At 58.7% G+C, this 24,487-nt stretch overlaps 4 protein-coding genes across 4 annotated transcripts; 2 read left to right on the top strand and 2 right to left on the bottom strand.

Moving 5' to 3' along the window:
- Positions 1-628: 628 nt before the first annotated feature.
- Positions 629-6,172, bottom strand: PSEUBRA_003842 (Pentatricopeptide repeat; the record flags this gene model as incomplete). The annotated part of the gene is made up of 1 exon (XM_016436871.1): positions 629-6,172. One exon carries the CDS (start codon positions 6,170-6,172, stop codon positions 629-631), a length of 5,544 nt encoding a protein of 1,847 aa, XP_016291832.1.
- Positions 6,173-7,478: 1,306 nt separating this feature from the next.
- PSEUBRA_003841 (Mediator complex, subunit Med13) lies at positions 7,479-13,745 on the bottom strand (the record flags this gene model as incomplete). Its single annotated transcript, XM_059465145.1, has 1 exon — positions 7,479-13,745. One exon carries the CDS (start codon positions 13,743-13,745, stop codon positions 7,479-7,481), a length of 6,267 nt encoding a protein of 2,088 aa, XP_059320593.1.
- Positions 13,746-17,163: 3,418 nt separating this feature from the next.
- Positions 17,164-18,225, top strand: PSEUBRA_003840 (Glycosyl hydrolase; the record flags this gene model as incomplete). Its single annotated transcript, XM_016436899.1, has 1 exon — positions 17,164-18,225. The coding sequence occupies one exon, from the start codon at positions 17,164-17,166 to the stop codon at positions 18,223-18,225; it is 1,062 nt and encodes a 353-aa protein (XP_016291830.1).
- Positions 18,226-20,150: 1,925 nt separating this feature from the next.
- On the top strand, positions 20,151-24,011 carry PSEUBRA_003839 (Folylpolyglutamate synthetase; the record flags this gene model as incomplete). The annotated part of the gene is made up of 1 exon (XM_016436903.1): positions 20,151-24,011. One exon carries the CDS (start codon positions 20,151-20,153, stop codon positions 24,009-24,011), a length of 3,861 nt encoding a protein of 1,286 aa, XP_016291829.1.
- Positions 24,012-24,487: the final 476 nt, after the last annotated feature.

The following is a 24,487-nucleotide window of genomic DNA, read 5'->3' as shown; positions in this document are numbered from 1 at the left end:
ATGTGGGACACGAATGAGGCTATCAAATGAAGGTGACTGGGAATGGATCCGGTGCAGAACAAAGTGAGCGAGAAGATAGAGGAGCGCGTTGGTAGAGCGAAGGAGGTCGGTGACGATGGTGATGATGGTGACGACGATGATGATGGCTGAGATGGATGCCCGAGCTGAGCGGTTGACTGCTCGTCAGGGTCTTGGGGATGGTCGAGCTAAGCATGGAGAGGATCGACAGAGCTGCAGCCAAATTCCACACTCGCGCACACGCACGCACACGCTTCTCACACATGCACAGCAACCGTGCTCAGCCAGAGACCAACACAGCAACACCTCAGCCAACCCACCAAGCCGAGATTTCCAGATTTAGACTTTCTTGACTGCTGTGCTGCCGGAGAAAAGGCGCGTGTGTACTGTATGTGGCCATCCAACTCCATGATCTTGGCACAGAGGAGTCCACCGTCACCATCACTTCATCCACATCGTGTCACTCACTCGCTTGCCGATGCCAACCTTCACACTGCCAAACGCGTCAACACTGAGTCGATCAAACTAGTGCGATCTAGGTACGAGCCGATACAAATACAAATATGAAAACAGTCCTAATGAGTCTGAGCTAGAGTGGTGGTGTACGGAATCACTTCTTGTTCTTCGAGGCCGAAGACTCCTCCATCGACCTCATCCATTGCTGGCGTTGCTTCTCCTCCATGTCGCCCTCGACCTGCTGCTGCATGTCGCCTTCCTGCCCGGCGAGTACATCCTTCAGATTCGTCTTGGCGCTGCCCCTCTTCAGTGGCTTGGGCTGGGTGGGTGCCGGGCTCCAACCGATCAGGAAGATCAATTGGAACGTTGCTGGCACTCCTCCTTCGCCCTCAGCGCCGCCCTCCTCGTTGCCGTGCATCGCTTGGTAGATGGCACCAGCGGCCAGCATCGTGTCCCGACGCAGCTGACCACGACGGTTGATGACCGCATTCGACTCGCCCATGTCGCGCAGATCGTGCATCAGCTCGTACATGCTCGGGTAGCCCACCGACACTTCGTCCACATCGACAGTGGGGATTGTGAATCCGGCACGAGACAGCAATGACGCCATATCACGCGTGTCGGCCATGGGCGAGATGCGTGGCGAGATGCCACCCTCTCGCTCCTGCTCGGCCAATTGCAGGCTGGTTCGCAACTCGAATAGCGTGTCGCCACCGCATAGTGCGGCGATGAACACGCCATCGGGTTTGAGGGCGCGTCGAATCTGGATCAGCACACCGGGAAGGTCGTTGGTCCAGTGCAAGCCACCGCTCACCACGACGCAGTCCAGCGTGCCCTCCTCGAATGGCAGCACTTCTTCGTCCAACACGCGACGTTCCACTTCGAACCCGAATTGCTCGTCGAGATGACGATCTCGGTTCAGCAGCGCCTCGCTCGTGTCGCACATGATGATCTTCTTGGTGCCGCAGCCCTGCGGGTCCAAATAGTGGCGCAGGAAGCCGGGCCCAGCACCGAGCTCGACGATGGTCGGGAAATCGCGCTTGATGTCCTGCACTCGATCTGCCAGCGATTCTGCGATAGCACGGCGCACGTAGTCGGTCTCCCGCGACGCATCGCCTCGAGTCGAGTCAGCTCCAAATTCGTGACCTTGCTCGGTGTGTGAGACGGAAGGTCGCACGGCCGCCCGGTCCTTCTGCAGTGTCTTGACCGCTCGGTCAAAGATGGTGAAGGGGCTGTTGGGCTTGGGCGGGCCGGGGGCGGGAGCAGCTGCACCACTGCCAGCCATCGTGGAGGCATGACGCACCGACATGGCACCCGCACCAGTCTGGGGGGTAATGGCCTCAGTGAAGGGAGCGCTGTACAGACCTGTGTGTCTCAATCGTGGAGATGTCTGTCCATAGGTAAAGCGACTGGCTGCCGAGACTACTTCAGGTACGGTAGCGTCCAAGCCCGCTCCAGCTTCGGCAAAGCTTGTGGCGGCGATACTCGATACGGTTGCATCAGAAACAAGCGCACGCGCACGCACAATGAGCGCCGGCGGGAAGGCGCGCGCTTCCATACGATCGACAAGAGCAGCAGCACGGCCAGAGTGACCATGGCTGAGCTCGGCTCGGATCATGGCTTCGTACGTCGAGGGTTCGCGCTGAATCCCTTCGAATGCGAAGCCAGCGTGGTAGGGCGCGCCAGTGCCAGAGAAGGGAGCCGGCGATGCAGATGCGTCGTCTTGAGCAGGAGCACCAGCACCGTGGGCTCGCGGTGGGTGATTGCCTACCGCGGCCACACCAGCAGCAGGCTCGCTCATGCTCTCAAACAGAGCACGAGCTTCGTCGAGTCCAGCGTGTCCTTGTTCCATCGAGTAACCGCGAATGAGCAGATTAGCGACGTACGCCGTCATCTTGACACCTGCATCCTGCATCCTCTGGAAGTGGGCTCGGATGAGATCGGTCCTGCCGTGCGCGACAAACACAGCAAGCAGCGCTTCGAATGCGACGGCATCCGGCAAGCTCGCTGCGTTCCTACGCCCTTGAGAGGATGGGTGTGAAGCGATCGAGTCAAAAGTCAAGATGGCGCGGTCGAGATCGTTGAGCATGCATCCGTAGCAGTTGATCAGTGAGGCCCAGTGCGTTCCTTGCACCGGCACCGAACGCCGGTTGGCGAGCTCGTTGAAAACGTGTTCCATCTCTCGTGACAGGACCGGCTCGATAGCTCCATATAGGTCTAGGAGCAGCTTGTACGTGTGCGCGCTCGGGTCGACCTGAGCTTCAAGCATCTTGTGGTAGTAGACCAGCGCCTTTTGACGATCCGGGACGCTCTGGATGTAGTACTGCATCATGGTGTTGTACGGCGGCACACGAGGCTTGAAGCTGGGGTCGTTCTCCATCTGCTCAAACATGCGCACAGCGCGCTGCTCGTCGCCGATGCGCGTGCAAGCGTTGATGACGGCGCCGTAGGTGACGCTGGTAGGCTTGATGCGGAAGTTGAGCGTCATTTCGTCGAACAGTTGCAGAGCACGATCGGCCTTGCGGGCGCGCGAAAGCTTGGAGATGACCGTGTTGAAGAGGTAGGCATTCGGGCGCACACCGAAACGCTGCGATTCGTCGAAGAGCTCCTGCGCAATCGAGGCATCGTCAGTCGTGTCACGGATCGTAGCGATGAGGGCGGCATACGAAGTCGCGGTAGGAGCGCCACCTGCGGCGATGATGCGATGTCGGTGCTGGGTCGCCTCCTCGGTCCGGCCGGCGTGGCTGAAAGCCTGCATCATGCTGTCTTCGACAACGAACCAGGCCTTGGCTTGCCAAGCCGGATCGCCGACCAAAGCATGCAAGACATGCTGTGCCATGGCGTAGAGCTCCTCCATACGGTCCACATTGTTGAGGCGGCCGAAAGCGCCGATCAAGGTTGCCAGACCTTCTGGGTGAGCGAAGTTGCCGACTTTCATCTGTTCCAAAACCTGCTCGTAGACACCCGGAGCCTCGTCTGGGCCGGACGGACGAGCGAGCGAGGTCAACAAGCCTCCGAAGTCAGTGTCGATCACCTGGACAGGCGGGAAGGAGAAGGGAGAGGCGGAGAATGTCGGTGCGGCGGGCAGGTCTTGGCGATGGAGAGGCGAGTGCTGTTGCGGCGGCGTGGTAGCGGGAGTTGATGCACTGAATCGAGAAGCTGAGCCTGCATCGCTGCTCGTCTCTTCGTTGGCGGTGATGGTGGTCGTCGTGTCGTTCGAATCTTCCTTTGCGGGTGTCGCCCAAGCGGGCAGCAGTGAGAGTGCTTCTTGTCCGTAACGGGTGAGTGTGACCTCGACTGCCTTCGCTGTGTCGACGGGTGGCCGTGTCAAGGCCCCTTCATCGCTGGAAGCCTGGGTAGCGGACAGCCTAGCAAGATCGTTGAGCACGACAGGAACGCCGTCGGTTCCGAAAGCCTCGAGACTGAGCGGGCGGATGTGGAGCTCCTCGAAGCAAAATGCTTCCAGGATCACATTCCAGCCATCAGCAGAGAGCGGCAGGCTGATTAGGACATCCGGCGACTGCGTGCGCACGTTTCGGTACAGCTTGGCAAGGGAAGCAGCAACCTGCTCATCGAGGAGGTTGGCATCGCGAAGCACAGGCGCGACGTACTCGGCGCTGGCGAGCAGCCGCACCGAAGCATGTTCAGCGTCGCCTGCGGCACCGTCAACGGCCATGAATCGAGAACTGAGCTGCGAAAGCTGGGCTCCCAACTCTTGGAAAGGATTGGTTGTCACGTCCATCGTCTGCAGGAAGAGGCGTACGTAGGTCAATGCAGAGCCGGCATCGACGACGCGATCAGCAGCGAGGAGGGCATCAGCGAGTGAGAGTACAGCAGCAGCGGCGTTGCGGGTCTTGCCCACTTGGCTGTAAGGGTCCAACTTGCTGAGCGACGCGGCTTCTTGTGCGAAGAACCTAGCAGAAGCGTCGAGGGCACGGTCAAGTGGAGCACTGGCCTCCTGTGCGGAGCCGGCCTGGAGAAGGCGCTGGGCACTGGCGACATTGGCGGAAACGACATCGATGTAAGGATTGATCTTTGCGTACTCCTGAGCCTCGGCACTTCGTTGGAGGTAGACGTGGAAAGCGCGCTGGAGCGGCTCGAGGTACTCATCTTGGCCGGACAGAGCGACGCTCCTGATGAGGTACCTCAGTGTCCGGCGATCCGGCAAAGGTAGCGAGGATGGCAGCGATGCATCAGCACCGTTTGCAGCTGAGCTGATCTGGTTGAACCAGTGCAGGGCGGCGGCAGTGTCTCGCGCATTGAGGAAGCCTTGAATCATGACGGAAGGGAGCACATGGTGGAGTGGCGGCACGCTGTCACCACCTTCAAGTATCCTCTCAAACAGCTTGACGGCGCCAGCGACATCGCCGAGCGCAAAGTGAGCCTCGATGAGCGAGGACCAGACGAGGACGTCGTCTTCGTGATCCCATCGTGGCTTCTGGCTGGCGAGCAAGAATTCGTCGAACACCTGCTTGCATGCGGCGAGCTTGCGGGCTTGCTGCATCTGTTGTGTCTCATCCGGCTTGAGCTGAGGATCCGAAACAAAAGTCTGGATGAGGTGCGTGAAGGTGAGAGCGTCGGTGTCGGCGAAGTCGCTTCGCTCGAGCAGGTCGAGCATGCTCAAGGCGCGGTCGACGTCGCCACGAAGAGCGCAGCTGGAGAGGACGGCATTGTAGGCTGCGGCGTCGTCGAACCACATCCGAGACTTATGTGCTACACTCGTGAGCTCGAGCGCTTGCACAAAGTGATCTTCCGAAGAAGCAGCCGTGTCGGGTAAATCCGAGGTCGAGGACGGTGTTGCAGAGGTTTCGGCGTCACGTGCACAGAGTGCCTTGACAAGGACGGTATAAGTGCGGCTGTTGGGGGAGTGGCCGGCTTGGATCATGTCGCTGTACACGTCGGTGATGCGCTTGAGGTTGTCGCCACCTTTGCGGATGGAGAGGAGCGACTCCATAGCCATGTTGAACCCTGCAGTGGTCTTTTGGTCCTTGGGGAGAGCGTAGAAAGCATCGATGCTGAGATTGACCCCGCCAGCATCCTTCCTCCTGGCGGCGTCTTGGAGGTCCTTGTAGACACGGTCATGCGCGTGTGTGGTGGATCGGTACATTCCGTTGTTGTCCGTGGTGTCGGTGAGGCTAGCCACGGTGGAAGCATATCGTTCGCTGCCGGCACCTTCGGGGTGGTTAATCGAAGCAGCATGCTCGGCAGATGTGACGAGCAGCGGACCCTGTTTCGCGGCGAAGGCATGGCGGAAGCGCACCTGCATCTGCGATTTGGTGAGGTGACCAGACGAGGCGAGCGTGGAGCGGTCGTGAGGGTGCTGGCCATCGAGACGAAGCTTGTAGGCTTTTTGCCTGCGAGCCTCATCGTCATCGTCGTTGCTCTTGTTGTTCGAGTCGGGATTGGACGTGGAGGATGCCTGAGAAAGAGCACGACCGGTGTGCTGATACGAGAAGTGAGCGCCTCGGCCGGCGTGGAACTTGGCACCTCCAGCGCCGGCGCCGGCGGAAGAGCCACCGCTACTGAGACCGGAAGCCCATCCTGAAGCAGATGAGCCGGTAGACGAAGCTGGGCCGGAAGAAGCACCTTGGAAGGCGCCACGGAACGAGTTGGCCGAGTTATGGGCGGCGTTGGCCGCCGACTGGGCAGCGCCTCTCCATAGGTGAGAGGCGAGTTTGGCGGCTGAGGACACAGGCATAGCAATCGCTACCGTGACTTCAAGCCTTGCCTATGACAGTGGATTGTCAAGAGGCGGGAAGAGGTCGTGGCACGAGGGCCGATAGGAAAGGTTGGACGGTCGTCCAGCCTCACAGTCAAGTGAGCAGTATCCAGGCGAAGAGGACACGTCTTGACGGTACAAGTGCGACTGTCCAAGGCGTCGACTGCTATGGTATGTGACGGTTGTCGCCGGGCTTCCTCGATGGCAAGCAACGTCGTATGTGGTGCGGGAGAATGCAAAGGCTGAGGTGACAAAGATGGGTCCAGCCCCGCAGCGATCGGTGGTGAGGTGGTCGAGTGTTGTGGAGAAGGGACCGTGGTAGCAGTTTGCACCGATTGCCGTCAGATGTGTTCTAGGGAAAAGTGTTGAGAGTAGGGCAGCGGGATGCCCTGATCGAGTGGATGTCAATTGTTGATGAGGAGGAGGAGACAAGGTTGAGTCGAGCTGTCAGAACAAGATCTTTGCAAAAAGTGGAGTGAAAAAGAGGGCTGAGTCAATCACTGACGCTGTGCTGCTTGTGCCTGCTGCAGCTGCTTCCTTGATTCTCCGCTCTCTCTTTCTCACTCAGGGTCCTGCTTGCTTGCTTCCTCGCCTCGCTCAAATCTGGCTTCTTCGCGCTTCCGCCTGGAAGAAATCGCACAAAAAGTCGGGGCGTGTCGGGCTGTGGAATACGCCGATCCCCCCTCTTGGACCTCTGCTCCGCGGTCATCCTCTGCTCATGCGTGCAACCTGTGACAGCCGAACATGGATGATTGTGATGGCCATCGTGACTGCCTGATTTCTCCCATCCCGCCTCAGTGTCACTCCCTCGCAGACTTCGTGTTGGACAGAGCAGCTCCTTCGTAGAAAGCTGGTGCGAGTCAGCCGGAGCTCCTCTGAATGAATGGTCATACCACCAAACTTCATCAGCCTTGCTAGCATGCTCGTCATCCAGGGACACGTATAGCAACAGGGTCTTGACAGAAGCGCACGCCAGACTTCTGGCGAGCGCAAGTCGCCGTGATTCGGGTTGGCTGCCGAGATGAGCCATGTGACACCACGCTTACTCGTGGAAGCTTTCGGGTCGCAGAAGCGCCCGGCAGCTCCCGTCCAAGAAATTTGAAATTGTGTATACATATAGTCTAACACTTCCAGCACGGCCCAAAAATGCCCCTCGCCACCAACAGATTCATCATAGCACCACGCGCCTGACAGCGACGCAGTCTCTCAACCAGCTTTCAGCACAACGGGCCAACATCGGGTGCCACTCCTTGTCCTCATTGCATCAAGCATACGAGTTGAAACTCTAGTCGATAAGCATCACCCCATCCAGGCACGACGCCAATGTGTTGACGCTCGCCACCGGCCACGGCTGGGCGTTGTATGGCCATGGCAAGTGGTGTCGCTCCTCGCTGATCAGTCGCAGCCGATGCAAGCTGCGCAGTATCGAGTCCATATCCTCCACTTCCTTCCTAGATTGCTCTCTGGTCGCCGCTTCCTCGCTGAGCGGCCGAGTCTGTTGCGATGGCGACAAATTCCAGCTTTGGAGCATGTCGATGGCGAGCACGTGGCTGGCACCGAGGCGTCCGTCGAGACCGACGTTGTTCCCGCTGCTGACAAAGTCTTGACGCGGACGGTGTACGAGCATTGCAGAAGCGATGGGCATCGCCATCATATCGAGCTCAGTCCCAGCCCCCTCTTCTTCCTTGGACGAGTGCGAGCTTCCAAATGCCTCCGTCCAACCCATCGGCATAGGCTCGGCAAACTTGACCATCTGCGAAAAGTCGGCTGCGTCCAACAAGATCAGACTCGCCTTGTCGGACGCCGCTGCCGTCGTCGACGTCGCCCAGTCTTGGCTCGCCTTGATGCGCACTCCGCGCTCCGTCAGAATGGCGCCTGAGTCGTCCGGTCGCACGCTCAACAAGACAACGCTTCCCATCACCCTCTCCTGAGCCCCGCTCGCCGTGAGGTACGCATCGATCAGCCGCTGCCAAGCTCGCAGCTCGCGTCGACGCATCGAGCCTGCACTCGAGATGGCCAGTCTCCAGTTGAGACGAGCTCGGCTCGCCTCTGCTACTGCAAATCGCCAGACTCGCTCGATGCAGGCTTCGACATTGGAACTGCCTTCAGGGACAGAGAACGCATCGACGGCGCTGGATCCACCGCGTTCGTCGACAGCACTCAGCACGACAATGCTTGCGCCTGTTGTCGAGGGTGACTGTGCGGCGTCGGCCATCTTGTCCAATATAGAGAGGTTGGAGGCGTCATACAGGGTGCTGTCCTCCATGTCGCCGTCGTGAGCCTGTAGATCCTGTTCGCGTCGGCCGGCTCGGCAGATACGATAGCTGATGTGCAGCGTCACATTCTCGTCTACCGCAGCAGCTGGGTCTTGCGGCCAAGACAGCGAAAATTTCGTCTTCCCAGCGGGACCTGCTGCCGATGCTGACGACGGCTTATCAGCCGTGCTCGAAAGGCTGAAGGCAGGGAACTGCACCACCGCTGAGATCGGTCCTAGTTCGCGTCCGTGCAGCACCTTGGCGGGCTGGCGTCGCACCAGCCTTGGCAGTTGATCGTACACGGAGAAAGCCAGTCTTCTCACAGCATGCGACTGCTGATGGAAGCCCAGGCTGCCGCTTTCGGTCATCATCGACGGCGTCACAGGGCGTACCAGCAATTGCTCCGCCAGGACACCCACCTGCTCGCTTAGCATCGCTCTAAGGTCTGCCTCGAGCCGCAACAGTCCGTGGTAACCCGTTGCGCCGCACGGCGAAGAGTGGAGCGGCTGCAGAGTATACACGACGACATGCTTACCCTGCAGCAGATCGAGCTGAACGCGGCTCGAGATGGATCGCAACGTATCCAGCCACGTCTCGCCGTCCTTGTAGAGTTCGTCGAGATAGCTCGACAGAGCCAACGAGTCAGATCCGTCTGCCACAGCGAGGATCGACTGCGGACCGCCGCTGTGCGTGCCGAGACCGTGCGCCTCAAAGGCGACGCGAAGTCGCTCCAACCATGCAACGATCTCGTCGTGCCAGGCCGGAGAAGCGTCAGTCAGTAACACTTTCGCAATGACGTGCTTCTCACCGCTGACAGCCGACAGCTTCGACTTGTCCCAGAGCGTCAGCGCCGATGGTAGCGTCTCCACCACCGAGCCGTGGCAGCCGACAGCAATTCGAGTGGGATCCAGCACTTCGGCAACCTCGACACGCTCACCTGCGGTCAAAGCAGCGTCTTGACGCGGTTGAGCCAGGCTTCCGAGGGTCGGGAGGGATAGCAGGATGTCCTCGGCAGCCTGCACGGGCGCGGCGGCGGCAGGTGCGATGCTGAGGGCAGACGCCATAGCTTCGAGCACCTCGACCTTTTCGCTGATGGCAATATCTGAACATGCCCTGGTGCTGGCGTTGCCGACGCTGTACATGGATCGAAACTGTGGATTCCGGATCAGCCAGTTGGCGGTTCTGCGCAGCATCGACCGCTTCAGAGTAGGACGGATCGTCTTTGCGACTGCAGTCGTCCTCGACAGTGCCGACATACTCTGTGAGAACGAGAACGGCAGCAGAGCTGGTGGTTTTGCGATCTGACTCATCTCGCCATCTGGTTCTGGCCTGCCTCCAAGAAAGTGCGCCCTGGCAGGAGCCGTCGTGCCACTCAGGTACGAGGCAACAATGTCGCTGGTGAATGCTTTCATCGTCGCCTGCTCGTCCGGAGACAGCGTCGTTGTGGTTCCTTCCGTGTCGCTCCGCGCGTCATCGCTGTCGTCGTCGTTGCTACTAGATGTCTCGTTTTCGGAGTCACTGAGCGCTCCCGGCATCGCAAAGTCATCGCTCGACCGCGGCGTTGCTGGTGGCTCCACCATACGTGAAGAGCTGGATGGCCGTTGCAGCATGGACGATCCGGGCGAAGCCTTGCTGTGCCGATCTCGTCTTAGCTGCAGCAGCGATTGACCGCGCCGTGACAAGGCCTTCGGTGAGGGTGGCCTTATCATCGTGCGATCTGCGCTTATTCTTGCTTCGCTCGTCGGCGGCGGCTCCGTCGTCGGCGCATTCTTCGCAGTCGAGGAGGCCGGAACGGAGGTCGACATCTTGGGCCTCGAGGCGAACTTGCCGAGCAGGTCGTACTTGCGGCCGAGATTGACTCGGACACCCGCAGGAAGCCTCTGCAACGGTTTGCGTGCCTCTGGCTGTGTCAGTGGCAAAAAGGCGTTGGGCACGATAGCCGGACGTTTTCTGCTCGAGCCGTCCGCGTCCATGGCTGCATTGGCCGCAGCTGCAGCTGCCGTGCTAGCGTCAGCCAAACGAAGCTGGTCCTCATTTAGGACAGAAGCGGCCTTTTCGTCTTGGACCGAATGCCCACCGGACGCATGCGAGTCCTGCGCAGAGGCGAGGCCTCGCTCCCGATAGCTCTGAGCAGAATCACCTACGCGATGCCTGGTTTGCAAGTCAACGATAGCAGCACCATCGTGGTATTCTTCGACCGGCGAATAGGGCGTTCTTGGCGTCTTGTATTGTGGATTGCCAAAGGCGGGCGAGCTCTCGGTGAGGGAGCTTGGCGTGAATCCGGGCAAGGAGGCCGGATCGCCAAAGGGGGTGGCTCCTGCGGCATCGCGTGGTGTGAATGCGTTGAGACTTGGGTGGAAAGGCTGTGATGAGGCCGTGACCATCGTCGCGCCGTCTTGTGCGGTGCGGTGTCCCATCTGAGACCCGGGGGCTTGTGCACCTGCCATCGACGTCGCGAAAGATGTTTGAGGTGCACTCTGTGCCTGCGAAGAGTGAGAGGTGTCGATGACATCCTGAAGACCTGGGATTGCGCTGAAGAGGTCATCCAGACCGCTCTGGTCGATATCTTGCATGGTCACGTCGTCGATGATTGCAGCTGAGGACATCAGCGCATTGGGACCGTTCGTCACCGGCTGCGAGACACCCTGCTGCCCGAAGTTCAGAGCTTGCGAGGACGTCTCAGGTGGTGGATCGAGTGTCTGCTCCAAAGCACCGCCCGGGTCGAGACCGAAAGCGGACTCGTCGAAAAAGGAAAAGTCGTCTTCGGTCAGCAGACCCATGCTGCCAAAGATATCTCCTTCTCCTGCTTTGCGCTTGACTGTCATCGACTGTGCCAAGCCCGACAACGGCGTCGTCTCTGACCCCTGCTGTGGTGTCGAACCTAGAGACGGCATCTGCGCCTGTGGCTGCAGGAGAGACTGTGAAGTTGCGCCTACTTGCAGCGGAGCGGAGGAGGCAGAGCTGGTGGCGAAAAGCCAATTGGAGCCGTTTTGCTCGTTAAGGAGTTGCTTTGCCTCGCCAGTCCCGGACGCGGGCGAGCGGACCGGCGCACCTGCTCCGGCTGTAATCATTGAGGATGCAGGCCCAGTCGCCTCGCCCGACTGTGCGGGTAAGAAATGCATCCAGTTGAGATCCTGTCCAAAGGTTTCTGAGCTAGCTGCTGGTCGCCCGGACTCTGTGCCTATCCTTTCTTGTTTTGGCAACGAACCGCTTGATAGAGGCGGACCGACAGCAATTGGCGGATGCGAAGAGGGACCCGATTCGGGTGCTGTCATAGCAAAGTCGAAATCAGGTAAAACAACGCTGGCGGGTGTGATGTCCGGGCGTGTCGAGGGCAGACGGTCGGCGCGACGACGAGCGAGAGAAGCGTCGTCTGTCTCGCCGGGTGTGTAAGGGGGCGGTTGCGGTACAGATGTGGACTCGTTGGCATCATTGAGCACCTTGAGCGTGAAAGCTGCGAGCTCCTTGAGCGGTGTCATGGGTTGGCTCTGTATTGTGTCAAGATCCGAGTTGATGCTGTTTGCCGATGCGAGCGCGCGCGGCATCGCCAATGATGGACCTGGGAGGACGAGACACCAAGCGACTGGCCACAGGAATTGGCGCGAGTTTGACCGCAATCGAGGCTGCCCATGCGCTGCATCTGCATCCGAACGGGTCTGAGTGTCGACCTGGGCTTCGCTGTGGGGGAACATGCCGGATAGCACATCTTGTGACTGCTTGAGATCTTGCGATGGTGATTGGGTGGTCGAGTGTTCCTGAGGCAGGGCACAGACAGCAAGCCCGGATGCAAGGAGCGCATCGTCATCTGAGCCCGCGTTGGGAGCCGCCGTATGGAGCTTTGCGAACATGGTCCGTAGCTCGGAAAGGTGATCATGCGCGAACGTGCTAGATGGGACTGTACCTAGGAGTTCCACTCGAAGACCCAGTGGAGCAATGAGCATACTTGGGCGCTGCGGAGACGATGGCAGCAAGGATGCAATCTTGGCATGATGAATGCTGGCCAAAGGAAGGGCAGCAATGCGGCGGGATGTCGCACGAACCAGGAGCGAGGATTCAGTGAGTGAGACGTCCAGCTGCGTCACGAGACTTGCGGCTTCGTTGGCGCTGGCGAAGGGTGTCTTCTTGTGTCCAGTGCCATCATACCCTGTTGCGTCTGAGCCGGGACGGGAAATGGGCAAGAAGACGACACTCTCTCCAAGTCGCAGACGACCGCGATCACATACTTCACTTCCGTGAGGCTGCTGGAAGGACGACGATCTTGTCGTAGTCATCAGATGAATGGCTCTGGCCTTGATCGCTGCCAGGAAGCATCTATGGGCCTGTCGCTGTTCCGAGGTGAGCGAGGATTGCTTCCCCTTGACATCTTCTGGGTCCAAGGCCGCAGCTGCCAGGCGATAGGAGCCAGAACGGACGTTGGCAACCGCAGATAAGCGTGCAAGCGCTTTGGCGAGATCGGCCGGAAGGTGGTGGGCTAGGATTGCATCCAGTGAGGCTGTGCTTGCGTTGAGTGTGTCCTGCTGCGTGTTGCCTCCGACAGGGATCTCGCTTTGCTTCGCGTCGGCGCTGTTCTTCTTTGCGGCATCGAGCATGGTCACGTCTTCGGTGGCAGGAGCAGATGGCTTGGTTGTCGAGCTCTCGTGGTCGGCTACGACGACAAAGATCCACAGGTCGGCGGACACACTGCTGGGATTGCTTGGCCCAGGCTCATGCTGCGATGGAAGCGTCGAGCCCATGTGCATCAGTGGACCTGCGAACAGAGGCTTCAGCTCGTTCTTGCTCCCCGCCTGGGACTGGAGACATGACTTGTTCGCAAAAGCAATGACGTGTTGGACACCGCTGCGCCACTTGTGGAGGTCGTCGATATGAGTGGTCGAAGGGCCAGCGTCGAGAGAAGAGGCCTCTCGAACTTGACCATCGCGATCCTTCTGCGTGCGCGTCTCGCTGTGCCGCTGCTGCAGGCGATGCCAATGGACCGTGGCCAGAGACGGGAAGGCAAGTTTTGCGATGGAAGCCGGCGTGCTGGCAGTGAGCAGGGAGAGATGCTGTATTGATCTGGGTGTTGTTGAAGACGCGGCGTTGGGTGCAGCAGACGAGCGCGGCGTGGATACTGTTCCGGGGAAAGCGATGTTGGGACGAGGGAAAGCAGCGTTGCTAGATGAGGGGCCATGCTGAGCTTGGACCATGCCGCCGGCTCTCCGCTGTGTCGACGAAATGTTGGACATGCTGATGGGGCGGTTTTGCGACGCGGCGCTGCTTCCAGCGCCAGCGGCGGCGGGAGCGTGACCATGATTCCACATTGCGACAGCGGATATAAAGGTTGACCTAGTCAGCCCAGTGCAGGGAGTGCGAATGCTGGCGTCGTCGCCATCGAGATCGTTCCAAAGAGGGGGTTGCTATCCGCTGAGGCTCGTTGCTGTGATCCTTTTCCGATGCCGTGGAGGGTTTAAGAGCGTCGCGAGACTCCACGATGGGAGAATGCAGTGGTGGCTGAGTCGGATCAGCTGTGACTGGATGCTGTCGGCGTCTTTTAGTTGTACTTCGTTGAAATGCGGGGGGTCCGGTGTGAGCTGGTTGGACCACGGGCCTACAAAAGGAGGGTCCAGCTTTCTTTGGCGTGTCACATCGGCTTGGATCGCTTGCATCTACCCGATTCCCACTGGTTAAGTTGGCAAGCCACGTGTGATTTCTCGACCCGCTTTTTGAAGACTCTTTTTGGACAAACGGTATTTTTTCGAGTCTCAAATATCCCCCCGTTCAAAGAAACGAGACACCGCAAGCACCTTTGCAGACCTCGCATCACTTCAAGCCTCTGGCCCTGGCTCTGCTTAACGAGAACAATCATGGCAGCCCATGGTACCGGGACAAGATCGAAGGCTTGATACAGAAGTCAATGCGATGTACATATTGGATCGGGGAATGCCTTTGTCAGAGACCCGATGGAGACGATGAGGCAGGCGCATGGACGCTGATGGCCGGTCGACTCGGTCGCGTCGAATATCCGCCTTGAATTTGCACTCACTGCTGTTTGGCGGGCAATCGAGTGATTGCAATCTGCTCTGCCGTGCGGAGTGGTACATGTCCGAGACGTGCCGATTCCGAACGGGATTGCCTCTCTCCGCTCGACGATGGCCGACACATGCCGTGCAGGACAGGCCTGCGCCGAAGCAACCGAATCCCACACGGAAGTCGGCAGCCGAAGCCACTACGATGTAAGCAGATGAACTAAAGGACGCCTTCCCTGACTGTCCGATGTAAGTCCACCACCTCGTTGCCGTCCAACGCAAGAGCAGGGGCCAATCCGATGCAAAAGCTGTTCGCGCTGCGCTGCAGAAAGAAAAGATGAAACGCGTGCCAGCTAAGCACCCAACTTGCCGAGATGGTTGACAGGCAGCGAGATCAGCAAGACGCGTGCGGCTGCAGAGGCTGGCGAGCAATTCTGGCGCTCATCTCTTTCCCTTGCCCCTTTCAAGCGGGACCTCCTGCTTGGCAGCATGGCGTAGCATCACAGCGTCGCGACCCTTGAGACGGTCGCAATGGCCGCTCACGCCGAAATGCATCGTTGTCAGAGAACTTTGCACCAAATTACGCTCAAGGTGACGACGTCACAGCCAACAGGATCATGTCGATCAAGATCGTCTCGCCGACAGCCGACTGCCAAGGTTGGCGTCAATTCGACCTTGACATTCGGCAGCACGAAGCGATGCTCGCCAAGCCATGGGCAAAAGGGGTTGAGCACAGAGCCAAGCCTGGATGCCAAGTCGAGCACAGCACATAGCCAAGATCCGCGTTTCCGAGGGAGAAGGCGGCCTGTGCCACTACAGAAGCGAGCCCATTGTCTCCTTCTTGAACTCGCGATGCTTGGCGAGCGTGTGATGCATCACATTGTATTGCGCCAAGGGCAACGAACCGAGCACCCATACGGCTGCCAAGAATGGGACCGTAATGGCTGTCCTGTCATGTCATGGTTATGAGGGTTAGAGTTACGCTACATCGCCAAGCTCAGTCTTTGTCTTTGCAGCACGATTGTTTCCTTTCCTGCAACAATCACAATAAGGCAGACAAGGTGAGAAGCAACGTGCGTCCTCGAGCATGCGTGGCTGCTCACAGAACATGGAAGGTGCGGCCGCTCCGATGTTCTTCGGAACAAGCGTCCTCGACGGGATCCATCAACACCCGCTGACAAACCAATGACGAGCCATCGGCTCTCGCACCGCTCAACTCGTGTGAGGGTCTTGTTGACAAAGATACCGTCGGCACAGGCACGAGTAGCAGCATCTATCGTTTGGCGGAGCATGGAACGGTCAATGCAGTTGCTGCCGTGTAGATGGTGACGGAGAATGAAATCCAAACAGTGCTATACTGTAAGCGTTGAGGAAGCGCAAAACAAGATTGCATACAGTCGAGCCTTCTAGTCGATACGCCCTCCACCAAACAAGGCGAGCAGACAAGGTATGAGGGGCAGGATGCGCAATCGACGACATGCATGAGATGAGTCGCATTGGAAGGGGCGACGCCATCTCCAACTCTCTTTTTGACTATTGACGACGAGCAAACATGAAGCGAAATGTCTCAGTGTCAATCGATGTCGATCAAGGAATGAAGGAGCGGCGCGGCGCGTCTGTCTGAAAAGACAGCCAAAGTGCCTGATATGCAATCGAAGCTTTGCAGTTTTCCTTTTTCGCTGCTCTGATGCAAGTTGGAGATGAATCGTTTCACCTCCGACACTGTGCTTTGTCGGTTGCAAAATGGCCATCCTGACCGAGGCGTGTTGGTCTTTTCTGGTCGAAATGAAAATAGCTACACTGCGCTAGTGCCTGCATTTCTGGCAAGGCATGCGCCTCGGCTGTGATGTTGTGATCCGCTTCGGCAAACGTGCCGTCGATCATCCTTGAAAAGTGACACTCAGCTCGTCGATCCCTCCGAGTGACTGCTCTTGTGCCTTTGCCTCGCCACTCGATGCGCAGTCTCCGAGAGATGTTCTCTGACAGTTTGCGCGTTTGCGCGTGCGATGTGTGTGTGTGTTGTTCTCTCGCTGCGCTGCTGCGCTGTCGACTGTTTGGCATTGCAACCAGCTTCCGCCCCCTTTGTCGCTCCCACTGACCGAGCTCGCCGTGCTCGTCACCTTCTGCGCTGCGCTCCTCATTCTGGGCATCGCATGGCTTGCTTGCTTGATGGATGGATGGCAGCAGCGCACGAGAGAGTCTGGCCTCGCTCCACCGTTTCTGCGCCGCCGTACATTGATTGACTTTTGCGCTTCCTGCCTCGAGGCCCCTTTAACTGCCTGCTTGTGGCTTTGTCGAAGCCTTGTGTCCCCTTACTCATCCCCCTTGCCCCTTTCTTCGACACCATCCAGTCCTCTCTCCTCTCCTCATCATCACCTTCACCTTTCTCTCCTCTCTCCACCACTCCACCGCGCCCTCCCCCCTCGATCGTGGCTTTGATAGTTCACGACGATTCACGACTCTTCGGCTTCTCTTCCACCCACCACCCACCACCCACCAGCCAACGACAACAGCGCTCTTTCGACTCCAACAGCTACCACAGCATTCGACTATCTCCTACAACAACTTTGTCCGCCCTGACTCGTCAGCATACATTTCGATCTCGCGGCCTATCTCATCTCCCACCTTTTCATCTTCGTCATCATCGTAGCCAGTTCGCCCGTGATCTGCATTCCCTCCCTCATCATCACCAACACATACATACACTGCAATCATGCGATTCTCACTACAGCTCTTGGTGGTCGCCTTTGCTGCCCTCCTCTGCGCCGTCTCGCCCACAGATGCCAAGCTTAGACGTGGTCTCGCTTGGGGTGTCAACGACAACTACGGCCCAAAACTCGCAAAGGGCTTGATCAGCTGGTATTGGCACTGGCAGGATGGTCCCAACCCCAAGTTCAACGGCAAGCTCCAGTGGGTCCCTTGCTTCTGGGGTCCCAAGTACCAATCGCAATGGGAACAGCGCAAGCGCGAGATGAAGGGCAACCTTCCCCAATACATCCTCGGCGTCAACGAGCCTGAGATCCCCGGCCAGGCCAACCTGAGCCCCAAGCAGGCCGCCAAGCTTCACATGAGGGAGCTCGAGCCTTACGCCCGCAAGGGTGTCAAGATCAGCTCGCCCCAGATGGTCTACAAGACCGAGTGGCTCCAGCAGTTCATGAAGGAGTGCAACAAGCTCGGCTGCACCGTCGACTTTATCGCCATCCACTGGTACGGCACCACCAAGGACATGGCCAAGCTCAAGAGGTGGGTCAAGACCATCCACAAGACGTTCAACAAGCCCATCTGGATCACCGAGTACGGCGTCACCGCCGCTTCGGGCCCCAACATGAACGCCATCAAGAGGTTCCACATGGACGCTACCGCCTGGTTGACCAAGGTGAGCTACGTCAAGCGTGCCGCTTGGCTTGGCTGCTTTGTGGTCAACAACCCTCCCGATTCGTACGCCAACAACAAGAACGCCTTCTACAACGACAACGGCTCGCTGCGTGACATTGCCCACTGGTACATGTACTCGTCGAAGCCTGTCAAGCGCTCTGCTCACTCGAACCGCGCCCTCCCCTCGTCGCACGTCGCCCGCCGCGGTCTGACGCACAAGGATGAGGATGGAAACGACATCGTCGACGACGATGATGACTCGGAGCCTCCTGAGCACATCATCGAGTGCGACGAGTACTGCCAAGCGCGCGACAAGGCCATCGCCGACTTCGAGGCCAAGAACGGTCCCATCAGCGAAGAAGATGACTTGGACGACGACAACGACGACGATGACAACTAGGCGTACCGCTTTGCTCGGTCATCCTCCCAAAAGCCCCACCTCACAGCGAAAGCAATGTCATGGGTCATACATGGTCGTTCGTCGAATCCCCTTCCAACCGTCATCTTCTTCTCTTGATCTCCATTCTCGTCCTATTTTGCCTGCATTGCATTCCCACGCAACTGTATGCATGCCTCGTAGTGGTGCTGGCACCTCTTCCTTGGCGCGCAGAGTCCTCTTCCTTCCCGCCCAACCACCATCCTGAACCGGCTTCCTTTCGTGTCTCCCTTTCAACTTTCTCTTTCTGTTTTCCCTTCGCTTCGTTTCACCCTTCTTCTTCTTCTCCAACTTCACTTAGCCTAGCCGCCTTCGTGTGTCGCTGCTACCCTTCTTCTTTGTTACTTTCCACTTCACTCTACCTAATCTGCTGTAAAGAGGCGCGTTGACGATCGCCGGTCCGGTCGTTCCTCGCACTTCATGCCCTTTCTCGAAGGGGAATGGTGCTGAAGAAAGCCGGCTTTTCTTCGCATTGCTCGAAGCCCACACGTTTTGTACCATACTCGTATACCTTTCCTGAAAGAAAGCAGATGTTTGTTTGTTCACTATATCGTCTTCGTGCTTGATCGTGGTTGTGAACGGTCGTCGTCCCTTGAGTAAGCTGGCATTCTTCTCGTCTCATTATGTCCCTTCTCGCTTGATCTCGCTTGAATGACAGCCCATTGGATAGAGGTGGCGAGCCATGACCATGGCTCTGGCCAGCGACCAGACTCACCACTCGTTCACATCCGCACCCGTCACTTTCAGGTCTCCATGCTGGATGCCTCTGTTCGTGATGCTGGGGACAGGTGATGTTGAGACATGATCGTGTCGATGCTGCAACTCTGCTCGGTTCTCTCGACATTTGCTCTGAGCATCGCGTGCAACCCACCACAGGTATGGAGTGAGTCGAACCGGGCTCTCCGATGGTGCTTCGTGAGAATGTGGGAATGGCCGCCGCCGTGTTGACATGTCCAGCAAGCTCAATCGACGGAAGCGGTCTCGAGTGAGAGTTTGCTTCTATTTTGGTCCCACTTTTTGGCCTTCCAGCCAGCGGAGAGTAAGCAAGCCAGATCCTCACCACAGCCAGCCGCAATGCCCGATCTGCAAATCTGCCCACCTGTATCTTGCTTGCGCTTCCTACTCGATGCTTTGATCAGCATACTGAGCTATCCGAACAAGCAGCATGCCACCTCCATCGACAGCTTGGCTTGTGTTGTGAAGAGTTGCCTTTGGAGTGCGGGAATCCCGCGCGAGGCCAAAAAGAACAGCCTCTTGAGAGCTTCGGCCAAATCGGAAACACGCCGTCCGTCATCTTGCGTTCAAGGGTACATCTCGGCGTAATTCTTCAGGCGAAGCAGCTCTCGCTCAGTCAAGCACAAGCCACACACCTCACTCACGCTTACTCTCTCTCGCTCGGCTTGACCTTTGCGCTCGTCCATCCATCACAGCAGCAACGGTGACGGTGTCCGACGTCCTCTATCCTCACCAATCACACTTGGGGGACCTTGCTGGCTTCCCGATCAGCGTCTGACTGCGTGCTCAACATCTGAAGGACCAGTTGACATCGAGAAGCCTTTGCATGCTTCGGTCGAGCTGCGGACGGATCGTCTCTCACCACACCCCGCTCAAGACCTCGACGAGCGCCAACAGAGCATTCGAGGCACAATCTCAGCTCTCCGACGCACCATCTGCACATCTTCATCGCTTTCTCCCGGTCTTGACGCTCTGTCTAATCGTAAATTGGACTTCATTCCGGACCTGCCGCTCAGCTTCCCCACGGATAGCACATCGAGCTTCCGACGACCTCCAGTCCGATCACAACATCATCGGCGAGCATCCGAGATCAGCCTCAAGTCCATAACCTTGCATCGGTTTCACTTCCGAAGTGGGATCACACCGCCGTCACAATGCCATCGGCGGATCCGAACATAGCCTTGCCAGGCGGTGGACCTGCATCACTCATCATCCTTCAAACACACCCGCCGCTTCCTGCCTTCAGCATCCCTCATCGTGTGCCTGATCCGTCAACCGACATCTCCTCCTTCAAGCTCTCGATCCTTCGCATCCTCACCGGCCAGACCAATGCACAGTCATCCACAAAACCGCTCACCTTCTCCGAGGAAGTCAAGGAAAAGGCCATCAACGGCTGGAAGATGCAGATGCTCACCCTCGAACTTCGCCAGAGGGACGATCTCGATGCTGAAGAGGAAGAAGAGGATGCAACCGACTCGACCGAGATGCGCGGCTTTGAGCTGCAAGACCATCACGAGTGCAGCCTCATCGAAGAAGGCGATATGATTGTCGTGCGTCTCAAGCCAAATCATACACTGGAGGAGCTCGAGCTGCCAAAGCTGGGATCAAATCATCGCTATTCCGCACCCACCGGATCGCTCACTCGGGCTGGAACACTCTCAGAGCCACCACCCTACTCGATAATCCAGCCATCGGAGCCGTCGAGCTTCTCCTCTTCGGTTGGCGCACAGCCAAATGCCAACTACCACCAGCATCGATTCCAGGACTATCGCTCCGCTTTCCGCGTCGTCACGGCAGCCAACGTTGGATCCGGTCGCATACGTCGAAGCACACCGACCAACACGGCTGGTGCTGGCCCAACAAGCCTCGGAAACGGTCTCAATTTGCTGCAGACGTCGGGCAAGGGCAGCGGAAACAAGGGCAAGCGTCGCACCTCATCCTCTGCTGTTCCCAAGACCAGCGCCAGTCCCAAGCTCGGCTCGTCTGCAGTGTTGCCAGACGCTGCTCCAGCGACCACTTCTACCATCACCACGGCCTCGTCCACCTCGGCAAATCCCAGCACCGTGGCCATCCCTGCCTCCACCATAGATCAGCAGCACGTCGCCTCACCGCCTACATCGCCTCTGCTCGACTCTGGGGCTGCTACACCTCTGTCGAACACGCGCAAGACCAGCTCGTCCATCGTCACGCTTCAAGCGGCTCAGCGGTCCACAGCACCAGCAACCTCCTCTCCCAATCCAAGCCAGCTCGCGCCCATGCCCGCAACGGCCCTCGTCATCGGACCCGGTGTTCAGGGCCAAGTGGGTCGCAACCCGGCTAGCGTCAGTGCGCCCATCGGTTCCTATGGAGGAGCCGAGGTGAACGAGTATGGTAATGCGAAAGGGCTGGCCAACTTCACCTCCGCTTCTGGATCCGAGATCAAAACCAAGCCTCGTCGCAAGTCATCTCGGCAGAACAGCCAGGAGGGTTCCAGCACCGCCGACGACACTCCGCGACGCAAGCCGTCCAACCCTTCAGCGGCAGCGGCGGATGCAGCGGAACGGCGTGCTGCCTTGGCTCGTCGAGAGTCGGCGGAGGCCACACCGAAACGACCCGTTCGAGATCGACAGGCATCGTCCAGCAGTCGGATCAACAAGGCGGATCTGCCCACGCCACCTGTCTTGCCGCCCATACAGAACCTCGCACCGTTCCCCGAGTCGCCGTCTGCACCAATAGCCAGGAAGGAACGGGAGCTGCCGCCCATGCCGACGGACGAGCCGGACACCAGCACGCCGAATTTAGCCGTCAGCACGCCGACCGAAAGCAAGCCACCGAGGCTGTCGTTCCTGCGCAAGTTCAGTTCAGCGAGTCGCACCGACAGCACACCGGATTCACCGGCGAAGGAGCGAGAGAGCATCTGGGCTCCCGGTCTCGGCTTGAGTCGAAGCTACACGACCAGCACTCCGCCAAAGACCCCCGCGCAGGAGGTCGAGCCCCCCATCAAGCCCGTCCAAGACGGAGACGTGTCGCACAGCAGCACCCTCAGCCGCGCAGAGCGGCGGTATCAGGAGGTGCAAAAGGCGCTCGCGGTGGAGAGGGAGAGACAGGCAGAGGCGGATAAGGCGCGGCTGGAGGAGATCCGAGAGAGAAGAGAGAGAAAGGACAAGGAGAGGGAGAAGAGGGAGAGCGAGGCCAAGAAGAGGGTCGAGGAGCAGAAGTGGGAGATGTGGGAGGAGGTGAGGAGGCGACAGAAGGGCGAGACGGGGGTGGTGCCGGCGCGGATCGAGAGGTTGTACAGCGGTGCGACGGATGAGGGCCAGGCTAGGCCTTCTGCGCACGCGGAGGCGATCGAGGATCGCACCGCACCGGCACCTGCGGCTGGAAACGGCGACAGTGTGGGACCGCGCATCGAGCTGGGTCTGGAACGCATTACTCGCCTACTCACCCGTCTCAATTCGCCCCAAACCCGTTTCCCCGTGATTCACGTCGCAGGCACCAACGGCAAAGGCAGCACCATCGCCTACCTCGACTCGCTCCTCCGGAACGCACTCGACATCCGCACGGGTACGTTTGTCAGCCCACACCTCGTCGAGCGGCGCGACTGCTGCAAGGTGGATGGTGCGGTGATTGCCAAGGATGTATGGCGGCAGGCGCAGTCGGACGTGCTGTTCGCGGATCAGGGATTGGACATTGCGCCGACGGCGAGCGACGATGGGCAACCGTTGAAGTGTAGTCCGTTCGAACTGCTTACTGCACAGACGTTCCAGGCGTTCTCGCTCCTGCCCGAGGGGCAAAGGCCGGGGATCCTGCTCATCGAGGTCGGACTTGGAGGGAGACTGGATGCGACCAATGTGTTTGATAACACGCAGGTGCTAGCTAGCATCGTGTGCCCTATCGATCGGGACCACGAGGCGTTCCTGGGGAGCAAGCTCGAGGGCATCGCCCGCGAGAAGGCTGGGATTGTCAAGCAAGACGGTCTTTGCATCATCGCAGATCAACGACTGGACGACACATCCGCCGTGGACCAGCTCGCTCTCGGTCCGTTGGACAACGAAGCCCGGTCCATGGGTGCCCGGGCAGCAGGGATCTTGGATTCGATCCGCAACGTTTGCATGACCCGCAACGCGCGGCTGGTCAAGACGTGCATACCGTGGAAGCTGCTCGACCTCCCCCCGACGAGGTCCGACAAATGGGGTAGCTCCGTTGATTTCACGCCGAGGTTGGGACCGACGCTGTTCCTGTCCACTTCCGGGCTCAATCCGCCTTCGACGTTCGTAGCGCACCCGCACGACCCGGTGCTGTTCAGTGTGCCAGTGAGCGTCGAGCGCACGCGAGCGAATCTGACCGGTGTATGCATGGCCGTTCAGACGCTCTCCTCTATCGCGCGGGACGAAGTTCCCCAGGATCGATGGGAGGAGCTGCGAACGCGAATCATGTGGGGTCTACGGGATGATGCAGAGGCGAATCTGCGGGTGCGTGAGTCGATCGGTGCGACCCACTGGCCCGGTCGCTGTTCGTGGCACACCATCGATGGGATGGACGTCCTAGTGGATGGAGCGCATAATGGGGCCAGTGCCAAAGCCCTCCGCGAGTACGTGGATAGCTGTCTGGCCGCCCGAGCGGTCAGCCAGCTCGTGGGAAGTGGAGAGAAAGGAAAGAGCAAGGGTAGGATGCAAACCCAATGGCAGGTGATCTACATCTTTGCCTTCTCCGAGGGTAAGGATTACGAATCCATGGTCCGAGCGTTGTTGGAGAACCCGAGTCACCTGGTGGAGCGCCAGAATGTGGCGCTGACCACGTTTTCTCCACCGGAAGGCATGCCTTGGGTCCGAAGCGTCGAGCTGACAGATGGACTGCGGACGTTGAAGGGCGTGGCGAACACGGTGGACGTGGGGGAGATGAGGACGTTCGAGCGAGTGGAGGGCGCACTGGAGTGGGCGAAAGGAGGACAGGGACTGGTGGTTGTAGCGGGGAGCTTGTATTTGGTCGCGGACGTGTATCGTGGCTTGGTGGCGAGAGGGTTGTGGTCGGCCTAGATGGTGCTGACGTCAATGAAGGTTATGAACAGTAGACAGGTGTGGGCCTTTGTGGGTGAGAGATGAAGTGAGCTGCCACTCACCGGGTAGCTTGGGGTGCCCTGCCGATTCTGAAGCGACGGCAGCTCAACCGTAACGCCTTCTGCAACCAAATTATGAAGCTGAGATCAAGAGCCCACTCAACGGTGTTTGCCGAGCCCACAACGGATTGGATCGGGACAGGGGAGCCCACAACGGATTGGATCGAGACAGCCGAGCCCACAAACGATTGTATTGCGTTGCCTGAGCCCACAATGGATTGTCTGGAGTCACAAGACAGCGTCAGGCTGTTGTCTAGGTTGGACCGGTCATAAGGTGGGCCACTTCATGTCGTGCTGTGCGAGATCATCTCAGGTTGTTGCTTGGCTGGACGGGGAAGTGATAGGGCTCTGGTTTGCGAGAGACTTCTGTACGAACGTCCATCCGTCTTTCCCACT

The sequence above is a fragment of the Kalmanozyma brasiliensis genome (genome assembly GCF_000497045.1).
Source record: "Kalmanozyma brasiliensis GHG001 unplaced genomic scaffold PSEUBRA_SCAF25, whole genome shotgun sequence".
NCBI lineage: Eukaryota > Fungi > Basidiomycota > Ustilaginomycetes > Ustilaginales > Kalmanozyma > Kalmanozyma brasiliensis.
The sequence above is the reverse complement of the archived record's forward strand: the minus strand, read 5'-3'. Positions and strand labels throughout refer to the sequence as shown.